Genomic DNA, 22,017 nt, shown 5'->3' on the forward strand with positions numbered 1-22,017 from the left:
ATTTTTGTCACCAGAAACAAGCTTTTTGGGTTAGTGAAATATCACCGCTAGCGGCAACAACTTCTGGTGACATTCTGGCAATACTGCCAGAAAAAATGAAATATCACCGCTAGCTGCAACAACTTCCGGTGACATTCTGGCAATAATGCCAGAAAAAAACTTTCTGGCAACATCTAGGATTACCCATGAGCCATTTGTTGAGCATGCTCAGTCATTTACTTCCACTTTTTAAATAAAGTGGAGGGAATTCAAAGGCAAGCATGTTTTGCTTCATTACTGACTTGTATCAAGTTGATTAGAGTTGTTAATTGTGTACAGTGGGATTAGTCAAGATGAGTAGTAAGACTGCATAGTGTGGAATGACTAGAAAAAAGAATTTAAACAGAATTATAGGAATGTGTACTCTGTTTCCATATCATCAGACTTGGTGAGTCAAAACCAATATTCTTTTTGAGATGAATGATTCAATGGAGATAAAATTGGAAAAATTATATGCGTTTCTATTAGTGCTTGTGATGCATGCATACTAGACTTGTATGTCTATATATCCTAGAGTAGCAGGAAAGATGAATTAAAGCATGTTATTTGAAAATTAATGCAGAGTTGCTGGACATTTTCACAGTGGCATATTAATATTGTTTCTATAAACATTTTTTATACGCCTGTCTCGATAGATCCGGGGTATATATTGTTTTTGACCTGTCTGTGTGTTTGTAAACTTTAACCTTCACCATTACTTTTGAACCAATGAGAGATAAAGATTTCATATTTGGTATGTCTACTCCACTAATTAAGTTCTTTCAAATGACATCAAGGTCAATGACCTTGTGACCTTGACTGTGACCTATATGCTAAAAATAGCTTTTTGGAATATTCATCATAACTTAAAATTAATGAAAGATAGAGACTTTATATTTAGTATGCATAATTCACTAATTAAGCTTTTTCAAAAAACACCTGAAGGTCAATGACCTTGAAACCTTAGCTGTGACTCATAACCTTAAAATAGATTTTATGAATCTTGGACATAAATCTTGAGCCATAAAAGATAGAGAACTTGTATTACGTATGCACCCTTTATTAATTAACCTCTTTCAAATAACACAAAGGTCAATGACCTTGGGACCTTAATTGTGACCATATACTTAAAATAGATTTTTTGAAACTTCGACATAATTTTTGAGTCATAAAAGATGGAGAATTCATATTTGGTATGAACCTTTCACTATTTAAACTCTTTCAAGTAACACCAAGGTCAATGACAATTTGACCTTTACTGTGACCCATATGCTAAAAATAGCCATTTTGATCCTCTGCCATAAATTTTGAACTATAAGAGATAGAGACTTCATATTTAGTATGCATACTTCACTAATTAAGTTCTTTCAAATGACACCAAGATCAATGACCTTGTGACCTTGACTGTGACCCATATGCTATAAATAGCTTTTTCAAACTTTATTGCCACCAGGCGCACAGTGTTTCACAAACATTTCTTGATTTTCATTATGATGATCAACATAATTTTCTGTCTGTTCAAAGAATAGCAGAAGTAGCTATTTCTAATTGACCCTGTGGCTTGCTATTGTTTGTTATATTCCTCAGCACAGTTTGTTAATTGTTAGATTGATAGATCATTATTTCTACTAAATACCAATTTATATCTAACTTACATACGAAAAACAATATTGCCGCAATATTGCGGCAATAATGCTGGAAGATGTTGCCAGAAGATCAATATTTTGGTCAAGATTTGCAGCAATATTGCCGCAACCCCTTTCTGGCAATATTGCCGCAAAACTAATTAACATACGAAAAACGATATAGCCGCAATATTGCGGCAATAATGCCGGAAAATGTTGCCAGAAGATCAATATTTGGGTCATGATTTGCAGCAATATTGCCGCAACCCCTTTCTGGCAATATTGCCGCAAAACTAATTTACATACGAAAAACGATATAGCCGCAATATTGCGGCAATGTATTGCCAGAATGTTGCTGCAATATTGCGGCAATAAAGCCAGAAGATGTTGCCAGAAGGTCAATATTTTGGTAAGGGTAGTGAAAATACATTAAATCTTTGAAAATTTTCTTCTCTCCTCTTGGGTATTAAGCAGATGAACTACCTATGTAGTTATGATGAGCAAGGACCCTAATCTTCCAGAATTGTGAATTTCAAGGCCCCAGAGTCAGGGGTATTATAGGGGGGATGTACTTATATACTGAAACTGGATGAATTGTTTGAGATCTGCTCCTTGGTATTAATCAAATATTTTTGAAAAGCAAGGGTGCCTTTTCAAAAATTGTGCAATGTGTGGATCCAGGCCTAAGGGTCAGGGGTTCATGTGTGATAGGGGTTTTACTGATTATTGCTGAATATTACTGATTACTTGAAATGCATTTTTTGTTCCTCCACCCTGCCTATGGGTATTAGGTAAACAAACTAAGCAACTGTTAAGTGTATTGTTATGATGATCAAATGGTGCCTCTTTCAAAATTGTGAATGCCATAGCATCTTGCTTAAAACATGAATCAAATTAAATCACTGGAAAGTTGTTGCATAATGCTCAGGTGACCTATAAGGCCCATGGGCCTCTTGTTAATAATTATATACATCTTTCTTTTGTTGTGTCAGTTTTTATTTTCAAAAATTTACTTGTTCCCATAGACCAGAGACATATAAAACCAAATGGTTTTATATGTTTAGGTATAGACCTCTATGCATTCTTCATTAATCAATTACTGCTCAGGTAATTACATTTTAGAAAAATTCTCCTGGTTAGTCCTTTTCAACTTGATAAACTGCTTAAATTATTTTCAGGGTATTTAATACAGGATATAAGGTTACAAAATAATGTCCTAATTTGGGTCGGAGACCTTGATATGTCACTCAGAATATGTTATCAGTCCTTTTTTACTTGTGAATGTACATGAGAACAAAATATTTCTTGTTTCTTAGTGCAGTAAGATAAATGAAACACTCAAGATCTACACTTCAAAGAGATATTTCCTCAATCATAGCAATGATTTGGCTTAACAAAGATAATTTAAATCTATAATTCAAAATAGGCTTCAAATGATAAACCGTAAGGTCTTATAGCTCACCCGTGTTTGTTCTAAATGGTATTAAAATATTGAGTATTTAATTATCGTTACACCAGCAAGAGTCTCTTGATGGGAAATAAACCCTCAAACTTTTAGTAAATTTATTCTCATAAGGTCTATATTGGCACAGTGTAAGTTACAATGGAATTTTAAATTGTGAAAACTGTGTACTCAATGAAACCATTATACCACTTTTGTGTATGGCTTGATCTGTTCTTCTTTCAGAGAGGCAGATCAAGAGGAAAATATCAAAGGTTCTAAAACAAATAAGGTTTCTTCATTTGCTGCCATCTTGTGAGTTAATTCCATATCGGGTTTCCTTTATTTATGCATGTCGTTAAAATGTTACTTAGATTCGATAAGTTTTACTTGGACAGGAAAGTCATTGAAGAAATAAATACCTTCAAACACCAATTAAGAAGTAAGATAAAGTAGAACAAAATGCGAGAAATATTTCCTCGCGGAAATTATAATATCACGGGTTTAATTCTTGTAAAGCCTTTTTACTGAAGTTCATTTATAATCATTTCATTTGAGTTTAACCATAAGACGCGGAAGAAGGAAGAAATACCCAAAGAAAATAAAGCAGTTTGATTTTTTTTACCTGAATTTTTTTTTCAAATGAGAGGTAAGGAATTTATCTAATTTCACAATAAAATAAAACTTTAATTAATTTGACAAGGTTTTAAATAATAATCATAAATGGATAGCTCTAATTATTACTCAATTTCTGTATCTGTATTTTAAAGACATGCTGAAGAAAAGGTTCTCTTAATCTGAAAAGAGCATTATTTAGATATTTTCATATCGATTGCCAAACTTAATAACATAACTTTGATATTTTCTCGTGAGATAAGAGTTTTCATGTGTGTTATAACTGAGGCCGTAAAAATATATAAATGACAAATTCCCGGCTATTGCAATATTTATTACACTTACCCTGTTACCGGTATACTTCGCGTAATTTTTTAAACCACCTTTTTAAATAACATATTAATGAAAACATGAAAACCACATCAAAAATTCGATCTTTCAATTTAGGTTTATTATGACAACATTATGGACAAGTCCGGCAAGGAAACTCCGGTTCCTCGACCACGAACCAAAGGCATCAGTGGACGTCTTGGTCTGGGAAGGAAAGGTTCCCATGAATCTAATTCCTTATATGTGTTAACGCATCGCCGCAGGGCGTCTGAACCCTCCATCAAAAATGATGCTCTGGTCCAACCTCATCAGTCCCGAAAAATCTTAAACACGCCACCGGCCTGTGAACATCACCCAAATTATTCGTATGATCAGTATTGCTTTCATTGTGAAGTACCAGTTTGCTTTGAATGTGCTACTTCCGGTAAGCATGACGGCCATGACGTTCAAAACGTGTCAATCATGTACGATTCTTTGCAGGAACTCATCACAAAAGATACACAAGAGCTGGAAAATTTTATTTCGCCATTTTACGACACAGTTATGTCGGACATTGAAGTGACGCATAAAGTCGTTGCAAACAAACATCAAGACAGAAAGAAGACAATATTAGACCTAAGGAAAGATCTAAGAAAGATGGTTGATGATATTACAGAAAGGCTTCTCAAAGAAGAGGAGAAAATGGAAGCAGACGACATCAGCAGTCTTCAATCGCTGGAGAAGAAATTCCTTAAAATGCGAAACCGAGTTCGACTGACAATAGAAGAGAATAACAAAATCATGAACGATTCAAATTTCCCTAGACTTATAAATCAACTCCTTCGTTACACATCCAAAAATCAGTATTTTCGAGATGTACCCGAAAGATTTGAGATGGTGGTCTCTGATTTCAATCCATCAACACCTATTGAGAGCGATCTGTCGGAAAAGATCGGGAATCTGGGTCAAACCATAACGAGGCCCATACAGAGACAGAGATTGCCAACTTTAAGAAAAGTAGCTGATAAAAACCCGAAAACGATGGGTTCAACTCACTGTGTTCTTGATCGTGTGAAGACGGGTTTCGTGCGAACTGCAAGAGTGTCCTCCTCTCCTCAAACAGACGAGTTTTACGTGTGTGGTGACAACAAAGTGATTAAACATTTCCGTAAAAGAGAGGAAGTGGACAAAATTTCGACCCTGTGCGAAAACGAACCCTTTGATCTGACGGTCAACAAAGATGGACACCTTGTTTACAGTGACTATGACGACGGAAGTGTGAACATCGTTAAGAATGGCAAGATAGAACGTTTGCTCAAATTACTGGAATGGAGACCACAAGCCTTGTGCTGCACTTCTGCAAATGAATTGCTTGTCACGATGAGATTAGAAGATCGCTCGCAGAGTAAGATAGTCCGTTACTCATGTTATTCAGAGTGCAAAGTAATGCAAGAAATCCAATATAATGAAAGTCGAACGCCCCTTTATTCTAATCCAGCCTTCATTGAAGAAAACAAAAACTTGGATATCGTTGTCAGTGACTGGGGTACTAGGACTATTGTGGTGGTCACAAAGATGGGAAAGTTGCACTTCTCCTACACCGGGAACTTGCAGGCTAACAGATACCGAACATTTAACCCGTACGGTGTGGCCACAGACAGTTCTTGTCATATTCTGATCGCGGACTTTGATAACAATGTGGTACACATCATTGATAAGAATGGACAGTTCCTTCTTTACTTAGACAGTTGTCACCTCTGTTATCCGTGGGACCTCAGTACAGACAGTAACGACATTCTGTATGTTGCCGAGTGTTATTCTAATGATGTGAAAAGAATCAAATATCTTAAATAACTATTTATACAATGTATAATTAATCCTTAATTTGCTACTAAGACGGAGGTAAAAGGTTTGTTGTTTTATTTTCCAGAGTTTTATGACATTTAAAATGAGATGTAAATGTACACCTTACAGAGCAAGTATTGAGTGTATTATTATTTTGAAAATAGAAAAAATGATTGTTTAGAAAAAATTAGTATTTATTATTTTTGTTATAATGTAGACCCCGGATTAAAGTGTTGAATGGGAAATCTTTCTGCCGTGCAACTAATTAACAAGAGACCCATTGACCACAATGCTTACCTGACTTACTTTGTTCTCCTCTTTGCTAGCTATCAAACTGATTTTTAAATTATCCATAAATAATTTCATGACTTAATCGGAAATCTAAGGGGTCTTCTACTGGTTAACGAATATGATTAGCATTACCTTGCAATTGTGGAGAAAAGGCTTTGCCTATGTACACTGTACATAATAATAATAATAATAATACTTTATTTAGAGAAGGTAACCCGATTAGTGCGAACACTAGTCTTCCTCGGGGCCTTCTTTAAAAACACATATACAATGCATATATACAATAAATAACATTACAATTATTAGACAATAAAAAATCAATCAGTATGTTACAAACAAATAAAAACATCAGCATTTCAGTATAGAGAGAAAGAAAAAATCACACAGAATCATTGCGTTTTATAAGTAGAAAATTTTCAACACTTCTTTTAAATATTGCAGGGGATTGAGAATTTCTGATATTAATTGGTAACTCATTCCAGATAATAACCCCTGAATATTGTAAAGAATTTTTAAATAAGTTTGTTTTATATTTTGGTAGTCGAAGTTCGGAAATTGTTTCTGAGCGTAAAGTGTATGATCCAGAACTTTGAAATTCAAAAAGATTATGCATATAATCAGGAGACATTCCATGAAATATTTTGTACATTAAAATGCTTTTCTGTAAATATAAAAGTTCATAAACTGTTAGCCAACCTAAAGTGTTAAATAAAGGCATTGAAGGTGTATCATATTTTTCATTTAAAATAATCCTAGCTGCTTTTTTTTGTAATCTGTAGATTCTGTCCATGTGTGTTTGAGGACAATTGCCCCAAATGGATAGACAATATAAAATCGATGGCAGGATAAAAGCATTATAAAATAGTTTTCTAGTACGCATTGGAAGAAACTTTTTGATTTTTCGTAAAGTAAATAATTTATATGTAAGAGTTTTGCAAACTGCATCTACATGACAAGTATATTGAAGATTATGATCAATGTGAACACCTAATAATTTTTGCATTTCTACATTTTCAAGGGGATGATCGGAAAGTTGTAAATGAAAATTAACGTTTTCTAATTTAGATTTCTTTTGGTGTGTTCCCATTAACATACACTTTGTTTTATCAGTATTTATAATCATCTGATTTTGTTGACACCATTTTTGTATTTGACAGAGTTCATGATTAAGAGTGGTTTCAATACGCGAAATACTATTATCATGAAGATGCATTGTAGTGTCATCAGCAAACATATCAATATTACAATGTTCAACAGACAATGGTAAATCATTAATATACAATAGAAGCAACAAAGGACCTACAATAGAGCCCTGAGGCACACCTGCTGTGACTGGCAGTGATTCAGATGTGTACGCACCAATTTTAACACTTTGAGTTCGATTATATAAGTATGATTTAAACCATTTAATTGATATTGGATCAAAGTGATAGCATTCAAGTTTTTTAATTAGTATATCATGATTAACAAGATCAAATGCTTTGCTAAAATCCAGATATGTAATACCTACAAAATTTCCTTTATCTATTGCATGCAACCAATCATCAGTTAGTTTTGTGAGAGCTGTCTGGCATGAGTGAAGTTCTCGAAATCCAGATTGTGCTTTCATTAGCAAGTCAAAGTGAGAAGTAAAGATGCGTATATTTTCTGCTACATGCTTCTCTAAAACTTTCGATATCGTTGGTAAAATCGAGATTGGACGATAGTTTCCTGGGTCTGATTTATCGCCCTTTTTAAACAAGGGGGTTACTTTTGCGACCTTTAACTGTGAAGGAAAAGATCCATTGATTATGCTAGAATTTATTAAGTGTGTTAGAGGTTTGGATATTATACTAGCTGACAGCTTAAGCAATCTAGGTCCAAGAAAGTCTATACCAGCAGATTTGTTTACATCAAGTCTTTTTAACATTTCGAATACCTTTTCTTCATTAATCAAAGGGATTTCAAAAAAGTCTTGATCTCCAAGTTTTGTCTCCGTGTATCTTTTCAATTTTTCTGATTTGAAAGCAGTAAACGAAAGATTATCTATTAATTTTTTTGGAATTTGGGCAAAATGCTCATTAAATGCATTTGCAATATCTTGTAGATTATCAAGATCTAAACCGTTATATGTTATATTGGAAGGAGACGAGTTTTTGTCTGATTTTGAGGCTAACTGATTTAAGTGGCCCCACATTTCCTTTGAAGTAGAACTATTTTCAATTACTGCTTTATAATATGTAGATTTTGCATTATTTATTAAAGATGTGACTTTGTTCCTCCAAAGTCTAAAATTATCCATGTCTCCCTGTTTATGAAATTGATCTCGAAAATTCCTAGCATTATTTATTTCTGGAGTTAACCATTTAGTGCGGAATTCTGATTTCACACGCTTTGTTTTTACTTTTGCATGCTTATTGATTATAGCATTGAAAATATCATAAAAACCGTTTAAAATGTCATTGGGATCATGCAGTAGAATTAATTCATCAAAATTTGCATTGTTTAAATCATGCAAAAAGTTTGTTTCATTAAAATTTTTGAAGTCACGGTATTGTATTTCAATATGTTTGCCTTTTCGTTGCATGCTGTTAGGATAATGATCAGACATCACTACAGGGGGTACTGCTATTTCACATATGTTAGCAGGGTGCGTAGTGTAGAAATGGTCAATAAGAGTTTTAGAGCTATTAGTAATTCTTGTTGGGGTGTTAATTAATTGTGTTAATCCAAAGTCTACAATTGCAGATGACCAACTCCGCGGGGGTTCTTTAAGCATATCAATATTGAGATCACCTGCAATAATCACTTCCTGGTCGTCACAGCAGGTAGCGCACTGTAACTCTTGGACAAAATCATCTACCCAGCAGGAGGGGGCAGATGGTGGACGGTAAACTGAACAATAAAGTATAGGTTTAGAATTTTTAAGATTAATTTCAAGCCACATTGTCTCAATATTGCTAATTTCTAAATCCTTACGGCGTTTATATTTCAAATCATTTGAAATATAAGTAACAAGTCCACCACCAGCCTTTCCTACTCTGTCTTTTCTTTCCAAACAATATCCTTTTATATTTATACTAAAATCATTAATATTTTCATCAAGAAATGTTTCACATAAGGAAAATATATCAGTGTAAAGCTGTTCTTGTAAATACAAAACCAATTCATCTAATTTTGGCATAATGTGACACACATTCAAATTAATAAAATGTAGGCCCTTTTTTCATTAAACCAAGATTTGATTTACATATGTTTTGTTTTATTTCATTTGAGGTATCTGGTTTTGGAGAAGAATTTTTAGGATTTGTTTGTTTAAGATTCGAAAAAGTGTTTTCCTTATTAAAACAAGTATTTATCAGTTCTGATTTAAGATTTAAATCATTTGAGCAATTATTAATTAAAGAACAGGTGCAAATTAATTCGTTACAGTCAAAACAGAGATTATTCAAAGGATCAAAATAATTTTTGACATTGATAGTGGGACAGTTATTCGTATCACCGGCACAGCTTTCATTGCCGTGACCCTATCTGGTACAAAACTTTTGTTTGTGACCATGCTCACCACAATACCAACATACAACTTTGTTTCAATGTCGGCAGTTTCGCGAGGAATGGCCTTGCTCTCCGCAGTAAAAGCATGTTTGCACAGATGAGGGCCTTTGTTGCTTTAGGATTTTCACATGGGTATTGTACAGCTTGAGAAGCAAGGAAGTACCGCGATCAGACAAATGAATGCCATCTCTCTAAAAGGAAGGGGAATTCCAGTGCTTGAATGATCCGCTGGTCTCAATAAGCGTAGCACCATACTCCTCACAGATATACTTTATGCACTCATTAATTTCAGTAACATCCGCATCACACCTTGGCATCACTTCTGATATGAACACGGAAATGGTATGATTTCTCCTCTTTAGATCTGCGATGATTTCAGTGAAATCATTCTGAATCGCATCGATGTTGCGCAGGTTAGCTACATCATTATCGCCGGCCTGGATGATGACATTTTCGATGGCAGATATATCATATCTTTGAAGTTTTGTACGGATGTGTGATATGTTAGCACCACGATTAGTACTAACATTCACACTCGAATCTAAGCCTCGGGTTTTGATTCGTTGAAGAATAGAACTTCCGATGACCAGGGTAGTTTTTTGGGTTCGTTCTCTTGTAGAAATAAATGGAGAATTCGAAATCCTGGGGAAGTTTCCTCGTTCTTTAGGAGTTGATGAAGGCTGGCTCTCTCTGGAGGGATGTAAATTAGGACTGTCCTTTGTCGCCATCATTTTGTTTTTCTGTGTGGGTTGCGTGTTTTCCCATACAAAACTGGAATCCATAGTATCTGTTGATGTACTGGTAGTTTTTTTTGTCAACACTAAATGAGCATTGGCTGTGTCGCGATATACCAGTTTTAACAGATATTCCTTCGGTCGATGTTGCCTTCTGTTTCATCTGTGTTCTCGGAGTCTGTGTGAAGGCGTTGGCACAGGCTTTTGTTTGTCGTGCATCCAAAAGCTGTTTCTTTAGAAGAATTACTTCCTGTGTCAGCAATTTAACAGTTTCAGAAAGAAGTTGTACATTTTCTGAGCTGCTACACTGGTGGCAATCTATCTCCACACTTGATTCATTTTGTTTTGAAGGTCTTGGAGTTGATGTGCAGCTTGGTTGATTGACAATAATCTTGCAATCTGTCAGAGAGTCATTTTGGCTGATGTCAATATGACTTTTAACTTCTTCTAGAAAGTCATTTTGGTACCATTCAAATGCACCAGTCCCTTGAACGAGAACCGTATTTGTGCTTCTGTAAATAGTTACTGTTACTGAGTCGCACATTGATTTATAGATGCAACCATTTTTCTTATTATTTCCATGGAAAAGAAGCATCTTCTGAAGCACAGATAATACAAACTCGTGCTTCTGGCCATCATAATTTATGGTTACACTCTCTGCATTTAGTTTAACATGTAGAAAGTCTGGAATACTCACTGAAGGTGCAAAATCCCTTTCCTTATTTGTACCAATAAATGATTGTGACAGTCCATTAAATGAGTTCAAAATTGATGTAAAAAGATTTGAATTTTCACTGAGATCCATCATTTCTTTATCATTTTAACTATTCACCTGACTAAAGATAAGAGCACTAAAAAACACGTCTTATCTCTTCGGCGTCTTATCTACTCGGGGGAGCTGACCAACTTTGAACTTTGTAAAATCATATTCTGATGAGATTACAGTACATTACATTAAATTTCTTTATGACAGCGTCCAAACCCGCACGCCCTGAATGGTAAAAGAGTTTTGGGGATAAAAAGAAAGTTATTTTTTCACATTAACAAGATTTGCCAGTTCTTTCCCCTTTTGACTTTTTTCATTTTCCAAACTTGAAAAAAACACCTTTCAGAAGGAGTCCAGGAAATCATAAGATCTGCCATTTTCCATTACACTAAGGGTCATACCAAAAATTGAGTTCTAATTAAAAACAATCAGAAATTGTATAAAAATTTTACTAACATGTGTTTAACGTCTTTTGCTTCTTTCCGAGCACCGATGACATCATTTATTTAACTTCCCTTACTTATTATGCTTAAGTAGCAATAAACCTTGATCACCTGCATACGGATCGAGTGTATATATATCTCATTTGATTTGATACGCAAAAGCATAACCTACATATGAAAAAAAGTTGATGAAACAAAAATATCAGCAGTCTCGTTTAAAGTCATCATTTCGTAAGTTCTATGGTCGATACAATGACCTTGTCGACAAATACAATCTATTTCCATACTTATTGTTAGTCTATTATTTATGCACTGAATTGACGACGGATTTTTCCGTTATTTCCCGATCATGACAAGGAGCACACGGCGGGTTTTGGCAGAAAAAGTCGAGGAGCATGACAGACAGAAGACAGCCTTCACTTCACATACATGTAGAATTTTCCGTTTTGCTTATTTACGCGGCGGGAACATTTGATCGACTCATGAATGCAGACTGTGCATGTGCGCTAACCTGAAATGGGATATCTGCTTTGTTTATCTAGACAATATATTTGTATTCAGTTTTACATTTGATCAACATTTAATGAGACTTGACACTGTATTCAAAAGACTCTATATGCAGCAGGACCTGGACTGAGAAGTAAAAAGTGCAGTTTGTTCAAAAACAGAGTATGATCGTACTTGGGTCAAATTATAACAGAACAAGGTGTTGAATTTGACCTGACCCACACCAAGCATCATGGGAAATCTACGCAGTTTCTTCGACTTTTGCTCTTACATGTACTACAGGAGGTTTATGAAGGGATTTGCCACTATTGCTAATCCATTACATACCACAAGGATAAGAAATTTTTATGAACCAAAAGCGTACTTACCACAGTCTTTTCTGATACATTTATTCTTTATAGACAGGAATGAATCTGGCGTTGATATTGGCACAGTTTGGAGTCAATCGAAGGACGGAACTGAAGGGATCATCTTTTATGACCAAATCGGAGAAAATTACAGAGAAGAACTGTTGGCAATGTACATTATATCAAGGAATACAGACCCTATATTCAAACAGAAATTTTGTGTTACACTCAGATCACAGCGCCTTGAAATGGACGATGACCTTCAGAGAGACAGAAGGACAATTATCCAGAAGGCTGAATACGCTATCAGTGTATGGCTTTGAGATTTGAGATCGAGCTGGTAGGGTACATGAACATTCTGACGTACATTCAAGGATAAGCCACGAGGCTGTGTCGGCGAACAAATGCAATATTCAGCCTGTTGCAGCAATTACCTTTGGGACGTCAGAGCATGAAATGAAGCAACAGAAGGCAGGTAATTCAGAAATAGCAGATCGAAGTTAACAAAAAGTGGATCGATGTCAACAAAAGTCAGACTGGGACAAAATATCAACATGTAGTGCGATCTTAAAAGCATGTTGGGCTTAATTCGACTACTTGTCAATTAAAGACGTAACTTTCCATAGAGATTGGTACACTAATAAAGAAAAGTTCAAACAATAGAAAGCTGTAGTGCCCTATTGCCTCAGACTAGTGAGTATAAGATGTCATGATGCACCAGCATGTGGACACCAAGGAAGACAAAAGACAAAAATTAAACAAAAGTCTTTCTGGCCAAGTATGGACAGGGGTATAAGAAATTGGTGTGTGCGCATCCTGCCACAATTGTGCTTAGAGAAAAAAATGGTAAAAACGACAAGTGCATCCATGCAATTAACATGAGTCGGTGAGCCTGAAGAAAGAGTAGCCATAAATATTTTGGGGCCTCTGTCCACAACTCAACATATACCAATCAAGGACGTCAATTCGAGTCCGGATTATTCCGTGATTCCTGTTTTAACAAAGTGCGATGATGCCCAAAAGGCCCTGCACTATACTGGAAGAAGAAGAAGAAAAACTTGAGAAAAACAAGACACGAACGACCTTATACCTTCTTCAATCTGATGGTATGGTCGAGCTAATGATTCACATTTAGTCGCTACCTTTTTTGTCGACTTCGATCCACCACGGTCATGATTACGCAGCGGGAGTCTCTAGCGACTGACTGAGCTACCGTGAATCGTTTTATGTTATGATTATCGTTCTTTGCAACAATGTGTATATGTAGATGTCGCATTAATCACGTGATTGTAATTACATGTATATAAATCATTATTTTTTGTTAATTAGTCTGTCTGTTGGCTCGCGTGGTTCTGGATTAGAACCATTCTTCATAAGAAAAAGGTGCCAATAAGGCAGAATAACTGAATAAGCTAAGTTACAAATTAATTAATGCTGTGCAGCTCTGACGCCATGTTCTTTGTTGATGATAGACTTAAAAATAAATTATACGTAAAACGACATATTTCATTTCTACATATTAAGAATTTCAAAGCAAAGGAGCACCGTACCATCATTTATGGTACTTTCAGATGCTTTGATTTACATGAAGTTGACATCGGATTCAAACAAAAATAAATCCCATCACATGGCATCCCTCAACAAAGAATGTCTAACATTTCAAGCACCTGCAATAATCGCGAAGTTGCTGAGAAAACTGCGACGAAAATTTGCTATGTATGGTATGGTCAGACGCACAAATATCGATTGAGTCGATGGTGTTGCAATCACATGTACAGGTATGTGCTGTTCGAAATGTAATAACCAAGCAAAATATAATTAACTGGGATTTTTACATTTTATGTATTTACATTTTGTGTCGAAATCAACGGAGAATGTAATTACACAAATTGTAATACTGTAATGTAACATAGTTTCTAGATCATGACATTTTTCCTTATTACATTTTGCATTCAGGAATTAATGCAAAATATAATAATGTACTTTTTTGTCGTTACAGCTTGCATTATCTAATTGTTGAGTTGAGGTAACCGCAAAATGGACGATAAATTGTACTCCCCTCAGAACCGGTAAAAGAAATATAATCAATTGTTTGAATTGTGTTCAACGCAAATCATCACAAAATTGATTAAAACATAAAACCTTGGGGGTAACTTACGAGTATATACTCGCCTATAAGTCGGTTGTATTTAATATTAATATAAGCTTATACATCAGAGGGACTCTGACCTCATATAATACCATTCTTTTTATAGCTCGCATATAACATGTATAAGTCGGACAAAGAGTTTTGGACCAGAGATTAACTCCCAAAAATCCGACTTATACATGTAGGCAAGTATTTATGGTACTTTACAGACAGAGAAAAATGATGAGGTGAGCGTTAATGGCTTTCACGGGTATTACTAATATTAATCTAAATGTATCTTTTTTTCTAACTCTCTGAATGTTTTAATGAAAACTTAAAATAAGAAGTAACTTAACTTTGATTGACATGTCTATTTTTTAACTGTTAGTATCATATATCCAATTATTAATCATTTTTAATTACAAAGATTGACCAGGGTTCAATTAAAAGCACTTGATACACACGTATGGCAAGCTAGTGTTCATTGCTAAGTACGAGGGTTTTCCGGTAAAATCAAAGTGATTTTCTCGAAAAATAATGGACGCACTAAGCTGAAATTTTCAGTGAATGTTAAAATATTTATCATATTTAAGTGTATTATAAGTTTTAGCATAAATTTAAAAATATAGACAAAAAATAAAGATTTTATTAAGCTTGAATGTGCACATGCATGCACAGAGTAAGGTCCTTAACGGCCAAAAAACGAAGGTTTTATTAGAGAATACATGCGTATTGTTTTGAAATAAAAGATTTAAATATAAAAGATTAGGCTAAAAATCATCAATATTTGATTCCATCATGTATTTTGTTGTCTTTAAAAAAATCCAAGACATTTGGTCAATTTTTGGCAGTTTCCTGAGCATTCGAAATAGGAAAGTGGTGAACACAACACACGAAAAATGGTGACGTTTGATGACGTTACGGCGCACCGGAGAGCAGTACGCTTTTATTTAGATGATGAATTAACGCCTTAAGAAACTTTAAATGAATACAGAAGAAAAAATGCTCCCAAAATTACCAGATCTTTAGTATAGAAATAAAATAGGAGTTTCCTTAGTAGAGTCTTTCTTGATCGAGTCCCGAGGTAGTACAAAACATACGGACAAACTGCTAAATTGTAATAACAAAAGGCGCTGGCATTGTTGACTGTCAATCTTATATTGTTGACTGTCAATATAAGATTATATATTAGTTGAATGATGTTGGGAATATTGTCCGTAACTTACAAATAAATCCTCAGAAGATCGCAGGTTTGTGCAAGATTGGTTTCTCAATTGTTTATAAAGTATGTGCATCCATGAAATACCAAGATTTAAGTCTGACTAATCCAACTTTACTTTTAGCGCAAAGATGAAATGTGACGCTGCATGTTTTAGACACTTTGACGTTATCATCCGTGCCCCGTTAGGCGATGCAATACATAACACAAAATCTCATAATTCGTTTATTTATATCTTTTTGAATTTGCCGTGTTTATTACGAAAATAGGTACTAAAAAGAAGTGAAAATTTCAGAACGCAGTGATGATTATTATTCACGCAAGACAACTTGTCCTCGTATATGTGTGTGTGCCTGGCGAGGAAAGGAAGGAATGAGTTTGGGTGTGTTTACTTCGTATGTTGATAATTGTATTTCTTTGTACATGCAGAAGCCATCCATTTTTCAAGGGAGAGAAAAGAGGAAGAGAGAGAGAGGGAGAGTAACATGGAGAAATTTATATCTACTGTTCTGCAATGCACGTGATTTGTAAAACAGGGTAGAATCATATACTAGTATGTCAATAAACCCCTCTCCGCGGTATTTTTACACCTGCTAGTAGAAATAAATAGATTTTTAAAAATACTCATGACATGTGTATATCAAAAAAGAAATAGCACACCTATCAACGAAATAACCCCCGAACAACAAACCCCGTGCAATATGCACGTTTTCTATTTGCAACACCTTTGATTTGAACAATAAAGTAATTTTAAATATATGTACTGTAGCTAATGAAATGAATAAAAATATTTGAAGATAACGAAAAGTTATCAAGCTCAAAGAAGGAGCTGAGCAAACATGGACCTCTAAAACACCAGTGTTGGGAACACGTGCCATGGAAAAGTAAGCATCACCTACCAACCGGTCACACAGGCCGTGTGCACTTTTCATGGTTGGGAAAAAAACGGAAAATCCGTCGACATTTCATTATGTGAATAATGTCCTTACTTTTCCAATTAGAATGAAAATTCAGTCAATCATGATCAGCATTTGACTTATTAATATATTATAAAATCTGATCTGATGTAAGAAGTAGCCTATTATTTTTCCTTTTTAAATTCCGATTTTTCTTCACTCATTCCTTGAAAATTATTCTCAACCTGACTGACCAAAAAGTGTGTTATTACTTTTGCCTTCTTGCACTTTGCTTATCCTCGACGCAAAATGTAACATAGCAAAATGTTATAATCCAAAAATCGTGTGATTACATTTTGCGTTTAATCATTATATTTTGCGTTGATTTCAACGCAAAATATAATTATGCAAAATGTAATCCTTAAAGGTATCTTTCATCTGCATTGATCTGGACACAGAATGTAATAATGCAAAATGCAATAATCACGGTTTATTACTTTTTGCAATGTTATTACATTTTGCTTGGTTACAGTGTGTTTACCCATACGAAAATGTGTCGCTGACCGTCAACTAGCAGTCAACTGGTCGTCAACTAATAATGCGAAAACAGTTGACCACTAGGAGTTAAATTCTTTTCTGAAAAGCGTTCAACTGATTTGTATAAAATTGCCAGTTGACCATTAGTTGAATGCTAATACTTCGAAATTTTCTTGCAAAACAAGAGATGACCTTTAGTTGAACACTTGTTAGAAAATTTCTCCCTCGCTACATTTATGTTGGGTTCAAAATTATGTTATCATAGATCGCGTTTATTATACCATAACTACAACAACCAAGATTTGAAGCAGTATCCACATGTGTGTTTTCTGTAGAAGATGGGAATTTTGATTTGAAACATTATTGTCCTCGTGATGATTCAGCGTGTGCTGTTGTATGACTTGTGTAAAAATTTAAATATTTGTTTTACTAAGGTTGTTATTTTTTAAACAGATATGAGGAATACACTGCAAAAAAACTGTAACCAGTATAGGTCCCTTTTTGTGTACTTTTTTTTTTAAATATTAAAAGAATTCTGAAAACTTATGCATCAAGTGTTGTCTTTCTGCATCAAGTGTTGTGTTTCTTGTCGTGTTGGTAAAAATATGCCATTGCTTTATACTTAATTCTATTTTTCTATATATAAACTTTTCTGCACAGACAAAGAAGAAAGCATGTAACAACTTATGAGAGTGTGCCAACTCAATTTATTTATAATACATTTAGATTTACTTGTGCATTTATGTCAAATTAGAAAATCCATTGTTTGACTTTTCATATTTTCAAGAACATTGCTTGTCTTAGATTTCAAATCTCCCTCCATCTCAACCTATACGTGCACTGACTTATGGAGTTTTCAACAAGTGGTCAACTGCAAAGGAAATAGTGGTGTTTTCAACTAGCGGTCAACTGCAAAGGAAATAGAGGAGTATTCAACTAGCGGTCAACTGCAAAGAATACTAGTATAAAGGAGCATTCAACAGTGGTCCACTCTATGCAAATGAGTTGAAATAGTTCAACTAATGATCAATTGATGGTCAGTTGACCGTCAACTAGTAGTCAAATGAATACTCCATGAAATTCTGATAGTATTTTTTTTTCGTATGGGTACTAGTGACGTCTTTGATAATTATCTGTTGATAATATGAAGCAATATACATCAGTTTCATATTTAAACAATAAAATGCTTCCTTTGGTTGTTAATGGGAACATTTGTGTAGCTGGCGACGTTAAATCCCGTTCTATAACAACCGATGGAAGACATTTTATCATATATATTTATATAGAAATGTATATTTAGAAATAATAGTTGAATGATTATTATAGATCATTTAAAAAAGTCGCACTTTTTCGATACATGTAATCCAAATTGGGCGGACTTGATTTATATTAAAGATTCTATCAGTAGAAAGAAAGATAGTACACGTGTAGCACAGATCTGTTTATCAAATTATAATGAAACACAAAAGAAATGCAGTATCCTATTTAAGGGGGAAATGATTATATAGACTTACTTTCATCGTCTATCGTTGAATTTAGCATATTCAATACATATTTATTGAATTGATTTTATAATTAGTTACAACATCCTTAAATCATATCCACCTTTCCTTATTATGTACATTAATAACTAATGGTAAAGAATACCATAAGCCTATATTTATCAGAAACGCAACAACCTATTTTGGGTGGAAATATTATATATACTTACAGGATATAATTTTGTATCAAAAAATATGGACATCTTCAACTTTGTAAATGTTGCTAATTTAATAGTTGAATAATTTTCATACCATACCCGGAAGTTAAGTTCTTGTCCGCTTAACATAAATAAAAAATGCCATATTTAAAAAAACTATTTTCAATAATATGGGATTTTTAGGGTTTTTATTGTTTAAGTTGTAACTACGAGGGCCGTTCAAAAATTACGCGGACTGTGCAATTATTTACTCTTACAGACGTCATATAGTTATAAAATTTCACAGAAATGTGTATCTTAAAGATTCCAATAAATTTTTGGCAAAATTTCTGTATTTTAAAAAAATTCTACTAAAATTATCGATATGTTGATATCGTTGATTGAGAGGTACGGCGCACAACAACAAAAATTGAAGCAAAAGCATGCGGATTCAAAAATTTAACTCATTGATTTTCTAAAATTTGCGATATTTTTCAACAATTTTCTCAAATGTACCTTTAAATTGTTCTATTATTATGTATTTAGATTTCGGACGTAATATTTGAAGTACTAACAGAAATATAGTAATTTTTCTTTGATGCAATTCCAGTGAAAACGACTGTGAAAATGACGTCTCCTGAATTGATGGCGCACCCCACTTTGTTTAAAATACGTGTAATGCTCGAGATATCGGCAACATAGATCCAAAATATGCATAATTAAACATGTAGTAAAGTAGGCTTGAAATTGAAATTTTAGACAGCTAGACCTCTGTAAAAAACCTATACTGGAGGACGGGAAGAAGATTTTATACGAAAAGTTAACTTTATCCAGACTGTTAAGAACGTGATTGAGAGTCACCAATATCACACTATATCTCATAAGTAGTTTTTGGTTTTAAGACAAAGAAAGAATATTCTTTGTTTGTTTATTAGATTTTAAGCTAATCAAGAAATGATGTTTTGATGTTGAGTAGATAAGGTAACTTAAACTATACAGGTACTCAAGGGAAAATGTTGAGAAAATGAAAGCTCAATCACATAATTTTTATAATGCTTGTAACGTAGAAGATTTTGCAGCGCCGTGACTTAATGGCATGTCCTGAAAAATTACTCAAAATTAATACCAATCTACAACATTTTGATATAAAATTTTGAAGACCATATAAGTAACGATTCTTTTATATTATTTGTGAAATTTTGCCAGATTATGTCATCAAATATTTCTTCTGTGCAACAAGTACGCGTAATTTTTGAACGGCTCTCGTAATGCAGATTTATTCCGAAAAATAAAATTTAATACTCCTTTATTTTCCGTAGGCGATAAAAAAAATTCCTGAGATTGACTTAAGTACACATTTCAAATGCTCTAAGTATGAAAATCTCAAAATAAAGATTATGGAGAGTTGGGTATGCAAAAAATAACTCACGCTTCAAGAAGCTCGTATATGTACATGTATCATTAGCATGAATGACAGTCCTTGGACAGGAAGTCCAAGGGTAACAAAACTGCAAAAGGATAGAAAAAATGCGACGTCATAATTTGATGCCCTGTTCACACGACAAGTTTAATTCGCAGTAAATTAATGCGAAGTAAACTAATGCGAATAAAACTAATGCGAATCAAACCAATTCGAATTAATCTGCGTTCACACGATAGCTTATGCGAAGTAAACTAATTTGAATTAAAATTTTACTTCTGCAGCCCGGCGTCAGCACGGCTATTAAAACGTCATTTGCAAATCATGTCACCTTATGCAGAAGCAGATCCATTTGACATAATGGAAAAGTGGCCAAGTTTTTCACTCAAAAAAAAAAAAGTACCTATAGCTGACCACCAACAAGTGGAATTTGACTATATTTTGCCGTACGCATTCATCAGAATTTAATTCGATTTAGCTTCGCTTAGCGTTAACACGGAGCTACTGCAAAGTAATTTAATGCGCAGTAAACTAATTCGAATTAAACTAATTCGCATTAAATTCTCAATGTGAACGCTAAAAACATAAATTTTAAAATGACAAAGAACATTTCTTTCGCTCAGATCTCTAGATTGATGAACCTATTGAATCGAAAAATCAAACTGCAATTGTTGTGCATGATTGACTGTTTTGCACGCTTCAATTAAATGGCCTGTGTGTAGGTTTTTTTTAACAGTTATTTGTAACTTTCTAAAGTTATAAGAAAATAATTTAACATTTCTATTTAATCTTTGGTGCATTCAAATTGAGTTTTACCACACTGTATCCATTTTTGAAAATCAACTGATAAAGATTATAAATACACGTATTTGTAGGTTGCTGCTTGTCACATTTCTTTTGCGTTTATGTATTATTCTATTGGATTACTTTAAATAGTTTGTGGAATTATCATGTACGTCATTTTTTTCGAAGCCTTTTTTTTTAAATTTTAATAAATAGACTATTTATTTGATGAAGTAGTTTAGATCTTAACCGATTGGTTAATAGGCATTAACAATTCTACTTTCTTATCCCCGTCAATAGCTCCCAATGGCATACACAAATCCTGCGCATTCATTACACTTGAAGGCTAATTTACTTTAAATATTTGGCCGCTGTGTCATATAGTGCATGCATGAACATGTGAAGATTTCGAACAATATTCAAGATAAAAAGGCCATAAAGTAATACCAAATATCTTACGTTGTCAATTTCTTTACATTTAATTATTTTGAACGAACGTGTTTGTTCCTTTTATTTTGTAATAGATATTTCTATGACTGATATCGAATTTAAGAACCGGTAATTTTTTTTCTTGTCAGAGCCAAAAATGTATTTTTGTCACGTAGAGTATATCACAATGAGAATAAAAGAGACATTTTCGTAGATAAAATCTGTACAGCGAGATACTTTGGACCATCTACAAAGTTGAGGCTTATATTCTTAAAGGGTTGGTGCAATAATGTCTTGAGAGAATAGATACATGTATGTGGCGAGCAAATATAACTTTCCTTCCTTAGGTTTAAGTTTGTTTTTACATGAGCTTTAAACAAGAAGTGTATACTTTTATGCCAAAACAGAAAATAAAATATTATTATTAATTTCTGATTGCATGAGCATCGTGA

At 34.0% G+C, this 22,017-nt stretch overlaps 1 protein-coding gene across 1 annotated transcript; it reads left to right on the forward strand.

Annotated features, from left to right (window-relative positions):
• The first annotated feature begins 3,649 nt into the window (after nucleotides 1-3,649).
• Nucleotides 3,650-6,068, forward strand: LOC134283569 (uncharacterized). Its single transcript, XM_062766086.1, has 2 exons — nucleotides 3,650-3,733; nucleotides 4,147-6,068. The coding sequence occupies exon 2, from the start codon at nucleotides 4,165-4,167 to the stop codon at nucleotides 5,860-5,862; it is 1,698 nt and encodes a 565-aa protein (XP_062622070.1). The 5' UTR covers nucleotides 3,650-3,733; nucleotides 4,147-4,164; the 3' UTR covers nucleotides 5,863-6,068.
• Nucleotides 6,069-22,017: the final 15,949 nt, after the last annotated feature.

This window comes from Saccostrea cucullata, unplaced genomic scaffold, assembly GCF_032062105.1.
Source record: "Saccostrea cucullata isolate Sc308-1 unplaced genomic scaffold, CSIRO_AGI_Scuc_v1 ctg665, whole genome shotgun sequence".
Classification (NCBI taxonomy): Eukaryota; Metazoa; Mollusca; class Bivalvia; order Ostreida; family Ostreidae; genus Saccostrea; species Saccostrea cuccullata.

Bases quoted from the DNA above. Each gene is read 5' to 3' on its own strand.
- LOC134283569 (XM_062766086.1), top strand. From the start codon at position 4,165: ATGGACAAGTCCGGCAAGGAAACTCCGGTTCCTCGACCACGAACCAAA.